Consider the following 18,856-nt stretch of genomic DNA (forward strand, 5'->3'; position numbering starts at 1 on the left):
AGGAGTAACCTACTTCCACTAACACAGCCAGAACACAATGATGTGGAAAAGAATGTATATTGCTGTCTTTTTATGTGTGTTGTCAGAGTGTCTTAAGGATCTTTCCACATCCCCTCCATATCCAGTGTTCCACCCCCCTCTACCCCACACTGGTGTACTTTCCAGACTGCACCCTCCCCTCTGCTAATTTCTGGATCTGCCAATAATAATTAGTTGACCAGACTGCACCCCCCCCCCCCACCATGCAGATTTCTGGATCCGCCACTGATACGGACACATTTCAGTTGCAAACATTATATATTACAAACCATGCTGACACGACAGTAGCTGCAAACATTATACATCACTTGTAATATAGCTTGTCATTGTCAAACATTACATGGCACATTCAAATCTTGCCTTCTTTTAAACCTCATTCCTACTCTGCATTTATTAATCCTCAATTCCCAATTTTTCTATGTAATTTGCTCCTAACTTTTTCTAAAGATCCCAATTCCAATTGTTTTATCTCTGCTACTATCTTCTGTTCTAGTAAAGTTAGTTTAGACCTTGATTTTCATTTTTTAGTAATTTCTCTTTCGGCAGACACCATAAGTAAACTTAGCAAGGTGGGTATAACTATGTCTAGGCAATTCCGATTCTGTATCATAGCTAAAAAAAATAATTTCCTTAGTTGATCCAGTTTTCTCAACCAGTATCTCTGACAGAGCAGTCTACAGGGAATATTTAAAGTCTACCAACTTATTACACTCCCAGAAAATATGTTCCCATTTACCTCTTTCATCATCACACCTCCAACATTTGCTGTCTAACTGAGGAAAAATTCTTTGGAGTGTAATTGAGGTATAAAAAAATACCTATGTAAATACTTCCATGCAGAGATCATAAATCAAGACTTTGTTGCATACTTGGGAGACATACATATATCCCACCATTGTTTCTCTGTGAATTGCTTATTCAATCTCTCTTCCCAATCCTTCCTAACCTCCTCTGATTCTTATAGTTGTCATGCAGTACTTTATATGGTCTACTAATTATTCCTTTTTTTAACAGCTACTCCTGTTCTAGATTCTACTAAAAACTCTACCAGTGCTGGTCTTTATTTTTAGGACCCCCCCCCGTTTCTTTCTCTTTGACTGTACTCTGGTATCAGTCCTTGATAGGGAAGGCATCTCTAGCCTGCAGTCCAAATAAGTTCTTGTCATCTTCCCATTCTATTACCTTTCCCTCTCTATTTGCTCCCAATACCTTGGTTCCTTTGCCAGTTTTCTCCTATAAATTCCAGACCTCTCTTGCCTATTGTCTGTATCCCTAATTGCAGTAATCCCTATCAACAGAATCTCCTTTCTCCATTCCTGTGTTGGTTTAGTTCTTGGAATACTTTCTGCAACTTTATGAATATAATATTGTGTATGGTTATTCTCCTTAAAGGTCTGAATCCAAAATCCCAGCCTCTCCTTGTTTCTTGAGCTTCCCCCCATTTCATTCTCATCTCTTTCCACTTTGAGTTATATTTTTCTGCTTGTGCTATGTATAACGACCCTTTAACTGTCTTGCTCTGAAATACCCCTTCAAATTGGGTAACCCCAGGTAACCCCAGTCCTATTGGGAAAAGATGCTTATCCCACTTGACTCCTTGCCATCTTCCCCTTTCAGATAAAATCCTTCAGCTCTTTATTAATTTCTATCCACAACATATCCTCTGGTTGATAAAAAAAAAAAAATGTCTGACCTGTGTATAAGACTAAAGAGACTAAAAATATTTTAACTGCTGGTATCTTACTATTGATATCCATAAGACAGAGCTTCCATTTTCTCAGTTTTTGTATTATCTTTTGTTTAGTCTCTTCCCACATATCCTTAGGAATCATTTTCAGTCCATACTCCTAAATACTTCATTTTATCATGTCCCCATTTATATGGATTTTGCTGAACCAATTTGTGGGTGGGTACATTATTTACCGCTATTGCATTTTTTTAGCTTCATTAATTTTGTACCCTGAAAACATTTGAAACTGTCTCAAAACATTCCACAACACAGTAATGTTCCTTTCTGTTATTCTCAGGTATAAAATATCTGCAAACAGAGCCAGCTTTTCATGGTTACCACACCAATTATATACTTGAATTTCTGAGTCCCTTATTTTCTTTACTAGTGGTTCTAAATGTAATGCAAATAATAAATGGGGGAGAGAACACCCCTGCCTCGTTCCTCTGCTGAAGCAGAAATTATCATAGAGGACCCCACCCACTTCAATGTTTGCTTCCAGTCTCTCATATATCCTCCTAATCAACCTTAATTTTATCAGGGAATGCAAATGTCTCCATTTCTCTGCTCATAAAGTGCCAACTTGCTTTGTCAAGTGCCGTCTCTTCATCAAGACCTACCAACAACAGTGGTATTTTCATACATTCTGCTTCCCTCTGGATCATCAGTGTTGGGTTAATGTTGTCAAATGTTTGCCTCCCCTCCACAAAACCACATTCATACACATCTTTCAATTTTGACATTACTTTTGCTATTCTTTTTCATTATCATAGACATAAACTCTTTATAATTATGGTTTAATATTGTAAAGGATCTATATGAAGCTGGATCTGATGGATCTCTTTAGGTAATACAGCTATAACTGCTTTCATCCAGGATGGTGGTACTTCTGTTAATATACTTTTAAACAAAATTTCCCAGATCTTTATCAGTTTTCTCTCTGCTAGCTTCCAAACTTCCAAAGGAATACCATCTATTCCTGGGAACTTTACTGTAGATTGGTTATACATATTTTTTATCTCATCTCCTCCTACCCCAACTGTTAGTAACTGAGCCTCCTCTACCTCTAACCTTAACATGTATAAATATTTCCATTTATACCTTTTCTTGATTTCCATATTTCTCTGCTTTATGCAGTCTTTCATAGAATTTCCAAAGTATGTGTAATACTTCTATGAGATTCTTTGCTATATTCTTTGTTATAGGCTCCTTAAGCTTGGTGACAACCCGTTTTACTTTCCATTGCATGAGTCATTGTACTAAAAGTTTTTGTGCTCTAGAGTTATCAAAAAAAGTTGCTATCTTTCTAAATCCATGCATATTATCGAGGTAATCCCTTATTTTCTGTTTAGCATTCTGCAGTTGCTCCTCCTCTTGTTCTGTGAGATTTCCCCCCTATTTTGCATTTGTCAGTCCCTCTAAGTAATTCTTTTTACTTCTTAAACATATCTCACTTTCTTTTATTTCCCCCCTATTTTTAAACTCAACTTTAATTTTATCCCATTCCCTATCTATATTTCCGGAAGAAATTTATATCTTCTAAAAGCTCCTGAACAATTTCCACTTCCCCATTCCTTAAATTCCTCTATTTTCAACAGATAGGTGGGAAAAAGTGCCAGTGTTATTGGGTGCATATCAAGACCTTCAATTAAATGCACGTGTTCCTGTGAAATGTAACTTGTCTAACCAAGCCCAGTTTTTGTATCTTGGGGAATAATATGTAACTTCATTCCAAACTCCTAGTACTGAATTCACATCTTCCCTGCCAAATATTTTCATAAATTTCTTTAAAAATCTACCCTCCTTTGTTATATTTTCCCTTCTGGGCCCCCAGATACATTTTCACTGTTGCAAATCAAATTCCAGTCCCCACCTATAAGTAATGTTCTTTGCTGAAAGCTAATTATTTCTCCCAGAATTTTCTTCAGCTCCATTATAGCAGGTTTTGGTGGAATATAAGTACATATCAGTGTAATCCTTCTCCTTTGCCAGTAACCAGTTAATACTACAAATCTACCATTATTGTCTTTTTTATCCTCTTCTATCACTGTTGGAACTCCTCTTGGAATTAATAAAAGTACCCCTCTCTTCCTTTGCCCTCTGTATGCTGAATAACCAGCCTGAAAACCTTTCTTTATCAAATTCACATCTTCAGTTCTTTCCAATTGGGTCTCCTGTAGCATAGCTATTTGTACTCTACATTTTTATTATAGTTCACTACTCTTTCTTTTTTTTGTATTATAGTTCACTACTATTTCTTTTTTTGTATTTATCTCCGAGACCATTAACATTTAAAGAAGTTACAGAAAGCAACATTTTCTTGAAAAAAATATTGCTACATTTTATGTAGAACAGCTTTTTTGTTAAATGTCTAGTTCCAGCTTTTGTGTTATGTGCATGCACTGTTTGGCAGGTTAATCTTAATGCTCCTTGTCTTCTCCATTTGAGCCCTGTCGCATCTTACAGAACTTTTAGTTTTATTGAAAACCCCCCCAAAAAAATACAAACGCACCCCAATATCCCCAAAACCTATTGACTTAACAGCACACAAAACTATGTACATCTTCAAATATTGAAGTTTTACCCTCCTAATAGGAGCAAATGTTCAATCTGACACACACACACACACACACACACTTGAGATAACCTGAAGGAAATGTTATCCATGCTAAGACACATGTTACAGCCTGTGGTTTTATTAAGTGTTTGGCTTTATCTTATCTTTATAGCTCTGTCAGCTGGGAGAACACTTGAATGCTTTCAAAAAACATTTTCTCCAAGCCATTTCTGTTTATCAGATTTGTCTGATGGAGACATGAGAACCAGACAGAAAACTGCCAAGCATACCTTTGTTTAGTAGAAAAAAAGCCTTATAATAATCACTATTCTTTTTTATTTACTTTCTCTTAAAACTTGTTACTAGATTAAGCTAATGCCCTTAACCCAGCCATTCTCCTATGCAAGAATGAGAAAAAGCATGCTAATTTTCTTTTGTTGTGCTCTTTTAACCAGATTTTTTTACACTGCAGTGCCCACATTTCTTAAAACTGAACAAGGCGAAAGAGAGAAGTGAGAAAGAAAAACAGGAGTACCTATTTACATTGGTGTCCCCATTACACTTAAAATAACTGAAAAAGTTTTACTTTAACATGCAAAGAAAATCATGCACTATTAAAATAGTACTATTAAAAAAAATAGTTTTACTTCGTTAACATTCTCCCTCCTCTTCCCCTCTCGAGTGTTTTTTCTAAACATTAGAGGTACCTACAAGTTTGAGTCCAAAAAAGTCAAATATTTCCAGATTTTCCTTGTTCTGACATGTTTTGCAAATATAATTATTACTTTGTAATCCCACATTTTATTCTCCAACCATTAATGACATGAAGTAGGGAATATGCTTTAGAGTCCCCTACATGTTTAACAAAGTCCAGAAAAGTCCAGTATTTCCAGATTTTCTTCTATTTCTTTTCATCTTCATCTCTCAAACCCTGTATCCAATACATTTCCATCTCCCAAACCCTGTATCTGCTACATTTCTAATGTACTCTTGTTATGGAATGGTCAGAAGACAGAATTAAATACATTTTTTTCAGGAAGTTAATAGTAGCTTTCTAAGGTTTGATTTACACAGTTTCACTGAGAAAATTAAATTTTTGGATGTCAGCGTGTCTAAGGACATGCAAGAACATGTCCACGCCAGTATTTACCGTAAGGAATGTCATAGGAACACCCTATTGCATAGAAAAAGTATGCACCGTGGTCACATTTTTAGAAACGTAGTTAAAGGTCAAGCAGTAAGGACCTCTAGACTGACAGCAGATGATGAGACATATAAGATGGAAATGTGTCACTTAGAGAAGAGGTTTCTAGAAAGAGGGTATAATGACACCACCACAAAAGATATCTTGGACAACATTAATTTTACTAGGAAAGACATTGGCAAACCCTATTTCTCATCTAGTGAAGGAAGAGTGCCAGTGAGAGAAAGTGTAGATGAGAAGCAGTTTGTACGAGTGGCCACATACTATTCCAATAATGTGAAAGTTAAAAGGTTCTGGCACATTTTGACCCAAGACCCTGACATCAGAGACTTGGTAGGAGACGGATCTAGTTTCCTATTTAAGAATAAAAAAATCTTTAAAAAGAATGTTGCGTTATTCTACAGGAGACCGTAGAAATAGGATGTTAACTGGGAGAACAAGTACTTTTCCCTGTAATAGTTGTCATCATTGCCAGTTCATTGATGCAACTAATACTTTACACATCCTGAATCAGGCCAATAGTTTAGATTTCATGTTACAGCCGATTGCAATAGTTACCAATGGTGTTTATTTGGCCATATGTAATTCTTGCTCATCATTCTACATTGGAAAGACGAACAGAAAACTGAAATTCAGGAACATGTATCAAACATTAGGAAAGGTGTCCAAACAAATGCCCTAACCAGACATGGGTCCAGCATGAATTCTACTCACTCTTTTAGGTTTCTGGTGCTTGAACAAGTGCTAGAGAATGAGAGAGGGGGTGACTTGATAAATCGCATAGAAACTAGATGGATCATCAGGCTGAGGGCAGATAGGGGAGGTGGGCTTAATGACAGAATATCTATTAAGCCCATCTTGAAAAAGAGAAACCTATTTAAGTAGATGTTTTTCTTCAATGCATTAGAATCTTATATAGTTTTCAGGTATAACGTTTTTATCACATTTGCATAATTGTTTTAGAAACTTTTCTAGTTTTTTCATGTATGCAAGCATTTTTAAGGATTTTCTATGCTCTTATATGCTTCCATTTTTTATTCCTTTCAAGCATATTTGTTGTGTATAGATGTCAAGACCTTACACTAGCTTGGTAATGGTTAAAAAAAATGTTTAAATTGATTAAAGAGAGATATGATGTGATTGGTGTAGTTGCTGAACAGTTGAATATATATAAATCTGTTTATTTTAGAATGTTACAGGTCTGATGAAGTGGTACTTTAACACCACGAAAGTGCTCAACTACTTGAGTTGTATTTTATCTATTAAACCTGTGTTTTACCACATACCACGTGCAAGCCTCCTTGCCTACTGTTGGTGCGCTGGATGACATTTATTCTGTATTATTGTCACGCTATGTCCCTATAATTTTTAAAAAATAAAAGGGCTTCCCAGTTAGACCAAGGCATTGGTGTGCTCTCCCCCATTTAATGAAGAAATGCACCTTCTAGACCTGGATTTTACAGACCACTTTTGCTACCTGTAATGGAAAAGAACAAGGTAGATATTGCAGATAGATGGGAAACAATGAAAAATGCATTCAGGATCATGTCTGATTAGAAAAGCAGAGGAATAGGAAAGTTACAAGAATTATTTGAAGGGGTTCGAAAGAATTAGTCATAGGAAATTAATATGAGCCCCTGTCCAAGAATTAGCGCCCTTAAATAGGGCTAAGCAGTAAGTGGAACAGCATTTGATAAGCTTAAATGAATACAGGAAGAGTGCGCTAAAGCAAGCCTACTTTGTACCAATCCTAAGAAGATTAAACTATTTGCCCAAAGATTAAGACTGGAAAAGGTACAGGAATGGTCACTAAATTGAGAAACACTTGTATTGATTATTTATAAATACAATCCAGTTAGAGTCTTGACAAATTTAGACATCATTGCATAAAAATGCATGAGGATGATGAAAGATTAGAAGAAACAGACCTGAAATAAGAGGAGTTTTTCTTGCAACAAAACTTATCCCTGCTGAGTGAACAGAATGGTCGAGAATTATTGCAGAAATATTTATATGGGAAATCCATGTTGCAGTAAAATGTCAAGAATTAAGAAAACCCCCAGGCATGGATGACATACCAACAGAGGTCTGGAAAAAAGGAGACAAAAAAAATCATAAATCTTGGGTATGCTTTACTGATTATCCCTAAGGAAGGAAATATTCACCAGATCTGGGGTCATATGGAATGCATTTATAATGCCAAACAGGTGAAACACTGAATGGCATTATGCCAAGCACAATCATAAATCTTTGGTTTAGTTTAATTAGATCATTGAAGAAGAACAGAGATCTTCATCTTGGAAGATGGCAGTCCTGATGATCCCGGAAATATTCACCAGATCTGTATCCTATGGAATACATTCATAGTGCCAAGCAGCTGGAACACCGAACAACATTAAGGCAAACACAAAGGACCAAAACTCAGATTGCAAAAAAACACTCACCCTCCTTATATATACCAACTCCAGGACTGTACTACAGTGGGGAAAGAGGAAAACACCAGCCACTGCTATACTGCAGTATGTTTGGGAATGTGTATCGTCCCTTTGTGTTCATCATATACCATTCGGCATTATAAATGTAACCCAAGTCGTACAGTTTAATCTCAGATCTTTATGGTTAGTAACTAATGAATTGGCAGGAACTGTATCAGAGATTTATTAATCTTATTAATTTGGGTCAATATGCAATATTGATCGATATTACAATATTGTTCAATATTACAAGACATGCATCTTGAGCATTTCTCCCTGGGCCTCCACTGAAAATTGTCTTCGTTCCAAGTCAGACTTTTCCAGTTAACAAATGTTAAATAAGCATGGGTTTGGAGAAGGGAAATAAGCATTTGATAATATCAGCAAAGCTTTCATGATAGAACATGAGCAATGGAAAGATGAATGGAGAACAGCAACCATCATCCCTCTGCACATAGCTGGGTCATCTACAGACCCATAAGTCTCACTATTCTTACATGCAAAGCCATGGAAAGAATTATCATGGAAATGATCAATAATGGCTTAGTAAACCTCCAGATACTGAACCTGGCCTAGTTTGGTTTCATCAAGGGCAGGTCATGCCTACTCAACCTGGTAGACTTCTTTGAGAAGGTCACCAAAGCAATGGATGAGGCAAAGTGGTTCAGACTGCCTACCTTGACCTGGCCAAGGCATTTGACACAATACCCCACTTGGCCATTGTTGACAAACTTGAGAGGTTAGGTACAAACTCATATGTCACCCGGTGGATAGCCAAATAGCTTGCAGGCAGAACCCAGGAAGTTAGAATTGGGGAGTCCATCTCTACAAAGAGGCCAGTCACAAGTGGAGTCCCTCAGGGATTGATCCTTGGACCACTCCTTTTTGGCATTTACTTCTCTGAAGTCAAGGCCAATGTCAGTGGTCTCTGGCTGATTAAATTTGCAGATGATTGCAAATCAGGAGCGGTCATTGATTCCCACACTGATACAAATGTTCTCAAGGAAAGGCTAACGTAGACAGACAACTGTTGTCAGAGCCATGGACTAAAACTAAATGCCAAGAAATGCATAATAGTATCCTTTGGGAAGTCATCCACCCCTGGTAACTATCATATTGACAACACACCCCTAAGAGTTGACCCAGTAGTCAAGGACTTGCGGAAACACACAGACACTAGCCTTTGACCATTACGTGTCTACAGTAGTGAGGAAATCATTCTATGTTGAGCAACTTAGAAATTAAGGTATGGCATCTGGATCCAAGGAAATCATTGTTCCATTGTAGTCAGCATTCATTAGACATGTCATTGAGTACAATGCCCCCTTTGGTATGTACCTAACCAGGCATATCCAACAATTCATCCACAGAGGTTCCTCACTAAAAGAATACAGGGTGTAAATAACATTTTCTATTCAGACTGCCTCAAGGCTCTATCCCTGCATTATGTCTCCTACAGGCTGCTGAGGGGAGATCTGTGCCCGACATACAAGGCATTGTCAAGCCCCACTCTGATGGACATTATGCATATTTGCAAAACAAACAGCACCAGAATTACCCTTTCTAAAGACCTGAACCTTGCCTGTGATATAAATAGGACCTGTTGGAGAAACTGGTATGTATCTTAGAAACTACCCCATCTCTGGAATAGGCTCCCCATCCATGTGAAGCAGAGTTCCTCCCAAACCCAATTCATGTTGCTTGGACAATTGGATGGGGAACAGGAAATTCATCCCTGGTTTGGTACCTGTATCTCTAATGGACACAAGCCTCTACTTAGACTTATCAAAGGTACCAGAAGTTGCCAGAGGTTTGGGATGCTTGGCTATGCTTAAGACCCCCTGTGGTCATTAGCCTAGTAAACACCTGTGATAGACTGATGAATGTGTCTTTTTGGCATCTAGGCTAATCATTAGAGTCTGTACACTATTTATGACTTTAGAAATACTCAAGTTGGATTTACCCACCAAATGATTAGATCTAATTATGAAAATATGCAAAAAAGCGTAGCTTTGTCAAACTATCAGTTTCTTCATCACAGAGATTTCATACTAGGCAAGGGTGTCTGCTGTCTGCATTGCTTTTTGCCCTGTACAGTGATCAATTACCACCCTTAATAAGAGACTGATCAGTACAAGGATATAATTAGTATGGTAGATGAGAAAAAGGAATTTTTGTTTTTGTTTTACATATTGCATTGTATGTAACAAGCCCAATGCAAGAAGTACCTGAAGTATTCAAATTGTTAAAATATAACAGAATTGCTGTTAAAAAATAAATGAAAAAAAGGCAATAGACATAAAAATTACAGACCTAGATGTGACCAGGAACAAATGTTGCTTTTTATATAGGGCCATGAGAGAATAAAATTCTTACGTCTATGGGTAAAACAATGTTTCTCAAGCAGAAAGAGGTATGTGGGAGGAAACCAAATAAAACTACTGAAAATATCATACTGTAAAAAATGCCATTTATGCACAGAGTAAAATTCAAGCTATTAAAATATTTCTAGTACTCCTGGTTTTATATACAGGTCAGGCATGCTTTGAAAAGCCTGATCAAGGGTAGGAATGATTAAACAATGAAATTATGAGTTTCTTTTGGAATAAAAAAAAACACACGAATCTGGTGGAAAAATAACTTTACCACTAGAATAGGGAGGTCTCAGTCTCCTGGTTCTGAATATACTTTCTAGCAAAATTAATAAGATAAATGTATTTACTCCAGTGCAGAAATCGTAACCCAAAATGGTAGAACAAGGAGGAACCATGATGAGACAAAAACAATTGAATGATAAACAGAGAAGAGGAAAGAAATGTGGAGTTATATGTATACAGTTCATTTAAGTAGATTTCAAAAGATCAGTAGTTGGCTGTTTGGTTAAATCAACTAGCTTCAGTAGGACTAGAAATAAAGAAAATAAATAGATAAGATAAATGGAGAAATAGAAAGAAGATGCAATTCATTAGGTTTAGATCCCAAGATACTGGGTGCAGATAGTAGGGAATGAAAAAAGTAAATGAAATGGGAGCAAGCAAAAATACAAGTTTAACTTCTCAAACAGGGTAGGCCTAAATTTTATAGATATGGTAACAGAATTTCAGCATAATCCAAGAAAAGTAAAGCAGAGCAAAGAAAGGGAACATGGTTATTAATAGATGATCGTGTCAAAAGAAAAAATTGAAGTCCATGGCATATAAGATTTTAATAGACAATGACATAGGACAGACCAATGCTCTGCACATAAGCTGGAGTCTAAGAATAAATAAACAGATCAATGATCATTGGTCAGATATATGGTTGGCCCTAAAGTATACATCCAAAAAGGAAATTTAGAATTTTTGCATGGAAGTTCCTACTTGGGTACTTTATACCCCCCCCCCCCCAAAAGCAAACTGCAAACAACATTAGTGAGAGTAGCTGATAGATGCTGGAGATGTGATGTGATAGAGAGAGAAGAGCACCTTGAAGCACATCTTCTTGAGTGCCTATAGCTTAAATGAACTTAAACATGACATACAGAACCTTCTAAGAAAAGATGTTACATGAGAATATAATAAAATGGCGGTCATGACATTGAGTGTCAGAAATTTAAAAAAAAAAAAAACGAAATATATCCAAGCTTTAGTAATAAGGTCAAAAAGGTAGTCACCCCAAATGGAAAACATATGAGAGAGCCATGCTGAAGGAAGTCGTAGAATTGATTGAAATTAGAAAGATAGAATTATTAACCCAAGTACACTAGGGAAGGTAGAAGAATACATGCCAACTAGTGGCTCCTGTGGAACTGAGTGACTAAGAATTGGCAAACCTTGGTATGTAAAACTGCAAAAAAAAAGAATGTAAATAACTCTTATGAAAATTGTTTACAAGATAATGGTATGTAACTGGGTTTAAGAAACAATATTAAGAGAACTGATTATAGCATTTAGATTCACTTTGACATTATCCGATGTGAAATGCTAAAATGTTCTCTTCCTCGTTAGAAGCAATATAATGATAATTATGTGTATGATAAAATAAGAGCAATTCATGCTCTGTCTAAAAGTGTATATGCTAGCTTGGACATACCCTGATAGTTTTAAATAAGAAGCTGAAAGATTTCAATGCATATTAATAAGAGGCAAGCTGCTAGTTTATTTATAACTGTTCACCATGCAATGCATATTAATAAGAGGCAAGCTGCTAGTTTATTCATAACAGTTCATGCATTTGGACTGCACAGTTTCTCTCTCTCTCTCTGTATATATATATATATATATATATATATATATATATATATATATGTGTGTGTGTGTGTGTGTATGTACATGTATATCTGTGTATGTATATATATATATATATATATATATATATATATATATATATATATATATATATAATATACACACACAATTTTGCTTGTAAATACATTGTTTCAAAAATGGGCTTAACTCAAAAGTTTCCAAGCTACTGCAAACAAATGTAACAAAGGTCTTGCTCATGCACTTATATTTTTACGATGTGTCTGGTTTAAGTCTTAAAGCTATCTTTCCTGATGGTGTATGCAAAAAAAAAATTATATTCATAGAACAAAGTAAAAATCGTAACCAGAGTTCATTTCTGGGTCTGTATTATGTGATTGAATGCTGAGGTGATCGAACACCTAAACATCATCGACCATGTAATATAGAAAGCAAAAAACAGCAAATGGACAATTTAATGCAGGGAGAGATTTCCCTTGGCCATTCACTGGATTTTGCTATTTTCTCCCCTGTGGAACGATCTCTGAGTTGATCTATTTAGTTGGGGGGGGGGACAGCCCCCCACTTAGTTTGGCTGTAAAGTTATTTATTTATTTTTTTTTTTTGTGGCTGACGGTAATCTTTCACGATGATGTTCACTGTTCTGCAGTTCGATATTACATGGTCGATGTTTAGGTGTTTGATCACCTCCACATTCAATCACGTAATATAGAGACCCTCATTCCCATTTCTACCTCAGCCTCAGGAGTGATCTCCATATCTCTGAGTCAGTTTGTTGTTAGGTTATGCATTTTTAGATGCTGAATATATTTCTGTTTTACCCTGTTATCAGTATTGTTCTGTCTTGTGTTCTTTATCTAGACATTATTGTCAGTGCGGACCTTTGGACAAAATTCTTCCTAGAACCAAAAGTCATTATAGTGCAAATATGTTGCTACAGAATGAATGCACTGATCTTTGAAAAGGCTTAGCAGTTACTTTTTAATAGTATGCTGAAATTAGTCCTTTTACTTTGCAGCTGTTTCAGTGGACAATATTGTGTGTGATGCTTTAGTTAGGCTGAAGTATTTTTATTTTTTCTCATCGGGTATACCTTTTCTTGGAAAGACATTGATTTAGATTATACTGCTGCCACTAAAATGTGCAGCATTTGTATGTCTTGGGCACTCTGTTATTAAATAAGGTTCAGGTCACTGTGCCATCAGCATTGGTTACACTCCAGTATAATGCCATTTTCCCCATATGTTAACCAGCACTCTGAATCTCCTGACATTTACAAACCATGCATGTTATTACAACTATGTGCTCACAATTTGTAGAGTAATTGCTTTTCACAAATTTGTATTTCATAGTTGTATAACTTGTAATATGTAATATACAATTACCAGTGTTTAGCAAAATTATTTTAAAAATATGTGGACCTCTGCACAAATTTTTTTCCATTAAATTATTTTTGCAACACTGTCCATCTTTGGTATCCCTCATATTTTTGTTCCTATATGCTAACACATTATATGTTGCAGTGCCATTTTGGCAATGAGCCCCCTGCAAAAAGCAGTTGTGTACTCATAGTTTGTGATTTATTTAAGTATGCATAATTTGTTTCCCTAACATAATTATTAAATTATCTTTGTTATACTAGTACATTCCTTTAATAATGCCCTTCCATCAAATGTGTAGTTCTTAACCACACCAACTTGCTCATATTTGTGTGCATGGAACTTTTTTTCCCTCGTCTCAATGTTTTCCTTACGCTTCTCTTCAAAGATGTATGTTTTGCCAAAATTAGCCTACAAAACATAGTTTGCACTTATTGTTAGCTTGTTTCATTCAACCAATGTCATTTTTGTGAGGCGCAAAATTTGAATTTAAAAAAAAATCAGACTAGAAAGGTTTCATACTTTTTACGTCTGCACAAACTTTGCAAGAAGTCACACCCCATATATAACATCTACTTGTATCAAGCCCTGTCCCTAGCCAAAAAATTAAAGCAATGACTCCTGGTTGCCTTGTGAGCAAGTTTATCTAAAAATAACTAGATCATTTATTAATACAAATGTTGAGAGTAACAACATATTTATTCGTAGCTCAATGGAAATTGCTCATAAAACTTTTACTAATTTTTATTGAAAGCTTTACCCTTCAAAATTCATTTACCAAGCACATCTGAAAATATTAAAAGTAGAAAAAAAGAACAGCCTTTTTACTTTAAATCACCATGTACAGCCTGATAAGACCAGGTAGCGTCATCAGCCATTTACTCTGGAAGCCCATCTAAGTCAGTGTACTTTGAAAAGTGTTGGAAGGGTATTTTGCTGAATAATCCTAATATCCCGAACTGTCCTGAAACCCAGTCAAACCTTCAGAACAAGTCTGAAGTTATTACTCCTTGAAGAATCACCAATATTGTTTAGTTGACTAATGCTTCTACTGCCTCAGTGAGAACTTGTATGAGGTAGAGCCAATTCACTCCTATTCACCCCTTCCAAAAGACATCTCAATCACAGGGATTGAGATCCAAAAGTAGTCCTTCAGGCTTTGCATCTGCTCTCTCAGCTGCTCAGAATATAAAGGAATAACCCAAAAGCAGCAGTCTCTTGCATCCTGTAGCAACAAACAGCATTGTAACTCAAAGATGATGATGGAAGTTGAAAGAAGCTAACTACCTCATCTAACATCCCTTGCTCCTCTTTCCATCCAAATATCTGAATTACAGCAAAAAAGGCCTGGGAGGATCACCTTACCTGCCCACTTAATCACCTCTGTGGAACATCCTACTTCTGCAAGATGAGATGGATGATGTAGTTATCCTGCTACTCCCCTAGAAGTAAGTTATCCAAGTAAATGAACACCCCACTGTCCCACCTCAGTCTTTTTACATAGCTAGTATGGTGCCATGATAAACCTCTTAAATGTAGTGTAGGCCATGGTACAACCCACAGGCATTGCAGTGCATACCCAGCAGTGGCCAGTCCGGTTTCAGAACTGGGAAGCAACTAGAACTTCTCATGGGGCTTCATACCCAGTAGGGACCAGTCCTGCTCCAGAAGTTGGAAGCAAAGTAAAGGCTGTCTCAACATTTAACTTCTTGCCCACGGATCCCTAAATAGTTTGATAATGCTCATATCATCTGTTGAAGAATACTGAATCCTGACATCTTTTTTTTTAATGTCATTGACTGACAGATCTGAGCTTAATATGAAAATGAGACTCAAATATATATTACTGTTAACTGACTGAAATCCCCAGTGATTTACTACACTGAATAACAGCTTAGTAGCAAATGTACAACAAAGCACAGTTAGTAGTCAACACTCCAACTTAATGTTGTCATCATTATCAAGTCCTCCAAACAAATGAGGAGTGACTCTAATGTATGGCATTATCTGCTTGCTAAAATTTATGTGAATTGCCAAAACAGACAGACTTTCAACAACATGGCTTGCAGAACGAATAAAGGATGAACATTAAAGTCTGCCATTAAAACTGACTGCAACTCTAAGCCCAGTATGTAGCATGAAATTCTATGATATGATCAACTGAATAGAAATATGTATTTGCATCAGCATGCATATCAACACCATCAATCAAATGCTGTGTCTCCAAAATTTCCAAGGAGCGCACATTGTGATGACAGTTGAGAAGTGTAGGCATTAATGTCTAAAAAGTCTCTGTGATTAGCCACAAATCAATTCATGAGTAATAGACAAAACTCTGAGGCAACAAAGGGACATTCTGAAACAGCTGAGCTATTAAAAATGATGCCAGGTGAGAGGTGCCCTAATTACAATACTGGAAGGCTGAGGGAGAATGAAACACTGACATCTCCAGTACCATCCTCCAGTATTGAATCATCAGTAGTTTGCAGGGCACATTGAGGTGTGGAAACATGCTTCCACCCAAGATAATTTGTAAGCATTCACCCAAACAAAAAATTGCCATAATCCAGTGTGACCACTGCAGGCCCGAGTCTACTTGCTTTCCTCCAGCTATTATCCAAGTGCTGACCACAAGTTATGCTTGGTCCACCATGTGGCTCCTCCCCCAACTGCGCACGCTTCAAATCAAAATCTAGGAGGAATAGCCCTCGAAAATCACCATATTGACAAAGGTATCAAATGTTTTTAATTTATTAACTGTGCCTGTCCCTTGCCCACTGCAGCCATACAATCCCTAGACTAAACCAACCAGTCTTGGCAAGGAACTTCACCATACTCCCACTTCACAATAGCCTCCTCCACTACTTTCCTTCCCACCCCATCCTGATAATGCTGCCTTGTATTTAAGAAAATCAACAAACTACAGCTGTGGCAAGCTGGATAAAACCTTCACTCCAAACCAGTTTCACAGAGAGCAATTGGACTACAGCTGACTTCCCCTCAACTCTAGCAACATCAAATCTTTCCAAGCTCACGAGCATTGACAAACCTGGTGAGGTGAACACACTTAATCTCTTAATTACGGTTGCAAGGCAAACCACATCAACTACTTTTACCTGAACCCGGACTTCTTCTACAGTTTGTTATATGGGCCATAGCAGCTGCTCTCAGCCACTTCATTGAAAGAGGCGGCTAATGATACCTTGGCCCTCACTTAAGTATTTTCCTAACCCCCTTTCCTTACAGTACCTTTCTCCCTAACCCCTTTCTTTTCGTTCTTCCTCCTAACCCCAATCTGCATTCCTCACTATTACCACTTAAACCTAATCATGCAGATGGGACAGTGGAGAGACACTATAAAGAAGATGCCTGTATTGTCAATTTTATGCATTTCTTTTTTGAGTGGTGTGGAAAATGCAACAGTTGTACACATGTGCATGCTATAGAATAGACTTAAGACAGAGCTACTGTTAATGATTTCTTTGTATTGATTAGCATACTTGATAGTTTTAAGCCTTCCTTTTTATGTTTTATGTTCTTCTCTTCCACAGGAGAAGGAATTTATGAATAAACTCATTGCTGCCAACAAACAACTTGAGGAAGATTTGTTTTCACTAGCAGACAAAAAGGAGTCTTTAGCCAACTGGGAAGCACAGATTGCTGACATACTGCAGTGGTAAGAATATTTGACTGCATTGGCCTGACTTTTTATAGGTTCATTGGTGTGTACTAGGCTAATGAACACTAGGGCCTTTTTATGCCTAGCCATATATCCAAAATCTCTGCCAAGTTCTGGAGTCCTTGATAAGTGCAAGAAGGGGCTTGGTAGGTGAAACATTTACAGACAGGGTCTTTGACATGAACCATTTACAGGCTTCCTGTTCCCCTTCCAATAGTCCAAGTTGCAATTGAATTGGGTTAGGGAGGAACATACCTCTCAACTGTACATATTTTTGCAGAATGTATGGATTTTTGCCTCATATTTTTGGTATGTTCCTCATAAAGTATTTGTTTTTGATAAATCACTGGGATGATCTAAAGATTAAACTAACTAAATTATGACATACATTTGAGTTACAGACTTCATATCCTAAAGAAAATACATGCGAACACAAATCCTGTTATTCTAGCAACTTTCTAAGTTTATAAGAGCAATATTTAAAAGTTGTTCCTATTTCTCTGCATTTGTCTTCCCATTATGCCAGGCTTTGTCAAGAAGTATTGCGCTAAGCATTGAGGGGTATGGGGAGGAACTCTGCTTCACATGGATGGAGAGCCTGTTCCAGAGACTGGGTACTCACTGGGATACATACCTGCATCTCCTGCAGGTCCTAGTTATAGTCTTTGGCATACATAACTTTCTCTCCAGCAGGTCCTATTTATATCACAGCAAGGTTTAAGTCTTTAGAATGGGTAATTCTGGTGCTGTTTGTTTGCAGGTATGCAGAAGGTCCATCAGGGTGGGATTTGAAAATGCCTTGTATGCCAACATACATCTCCCCTCAACCCGTCTGTAGGACTCAGAGGGATAGGGCTTTGAGGTGGTCTATAAAGGACGTGTAACATATACCCTATATTCTTTTAGTGAACCTCTGTAGATTTTCTAATTGATGGATATGCCTGATAAGGTACATTCCAAAGGGGTCATTGTACTCAGTGGTTAAGTCTGGTGAATGCTGAATACAGTGGAACAATGACCTGGTACCTAGCTGCCATACCTCTGTTTATAAGTTGCTCAACAGAATGATTTTCTCACTACTGAAGACGTGATGGTCAAAGGCTAGATTACTATCTGTGTGGGTCCCCAAATCCCTAACTACTAGTTCAAATCTTAAGGGTGTATTGTCAATGTGATAGTTACCAGGGGTGAATAACTTTCTGAAGGATACTATTGTGCATTTATTGACATGTAGTTTTAGTCCATGGCTCTGAAACAAGTTATTTGTCTGTCGCAGCCCTTCCTGGAGAACATTTGGGTCAGTGGGGGATTATATGACCGCTCCTAATTTGCAGTCATTTGCAAATGTAGTCACCCAGAGGGACTTGACATTGGCCTTGACTTTAGAGAAGTAAATGTCAAAAAGGAGCAGTCTTCTGTTATACATCCTGTTAATGTTGAGATTCCACCAGGGTGGCTTGTTTTTTGAGTTAGTTTTGCACCTTACATCTATGCAGCTCCACTTAGGAAGCAGTGCTCTCAGGGTTTACGGGGGCAGGGTTGCCAGACATC

General features: G+C 37.1%; 1 protein-coding gene across 1 annotated transcript in view; it reads left to right on the forward strand.

The window, feature by feature from the left end:
- The window catches only part of CDC42BPG (CDC42 binding protein kinase gamma), a 1,192,486-nt gene that overhangs the window by 730,336 nt on the left and 443,294 nt on the right, over positions 1–18,856 (forward strand). Inside the window, exon 18 of the mRNA XM_044075379.1 lies at positions 17,178–17,302. Within this exon, the coding sequence (XP_043931314.1) occupies positions 17,178–17,302 (125 nt within the window). The remainder of the gene's footprint in view (positions 1–17,177; positions 17,303–18,856) is intronic.

Source organism: Protopterus annectens, chromosome 6.part1, assembly GCF_019279795.1.
Source record: "Protopterus annectens isolate FY-2018-M chromosome 6.part1, PAN1.0, whole genome shotgun sequence".
Classification (NCBI taxonomy): domain Eukaryota; kingdom Metazoa; phylum Chordata; order Ceratodontiformes; family Protopteridae; genus Protopterus; species Protopterus annectens.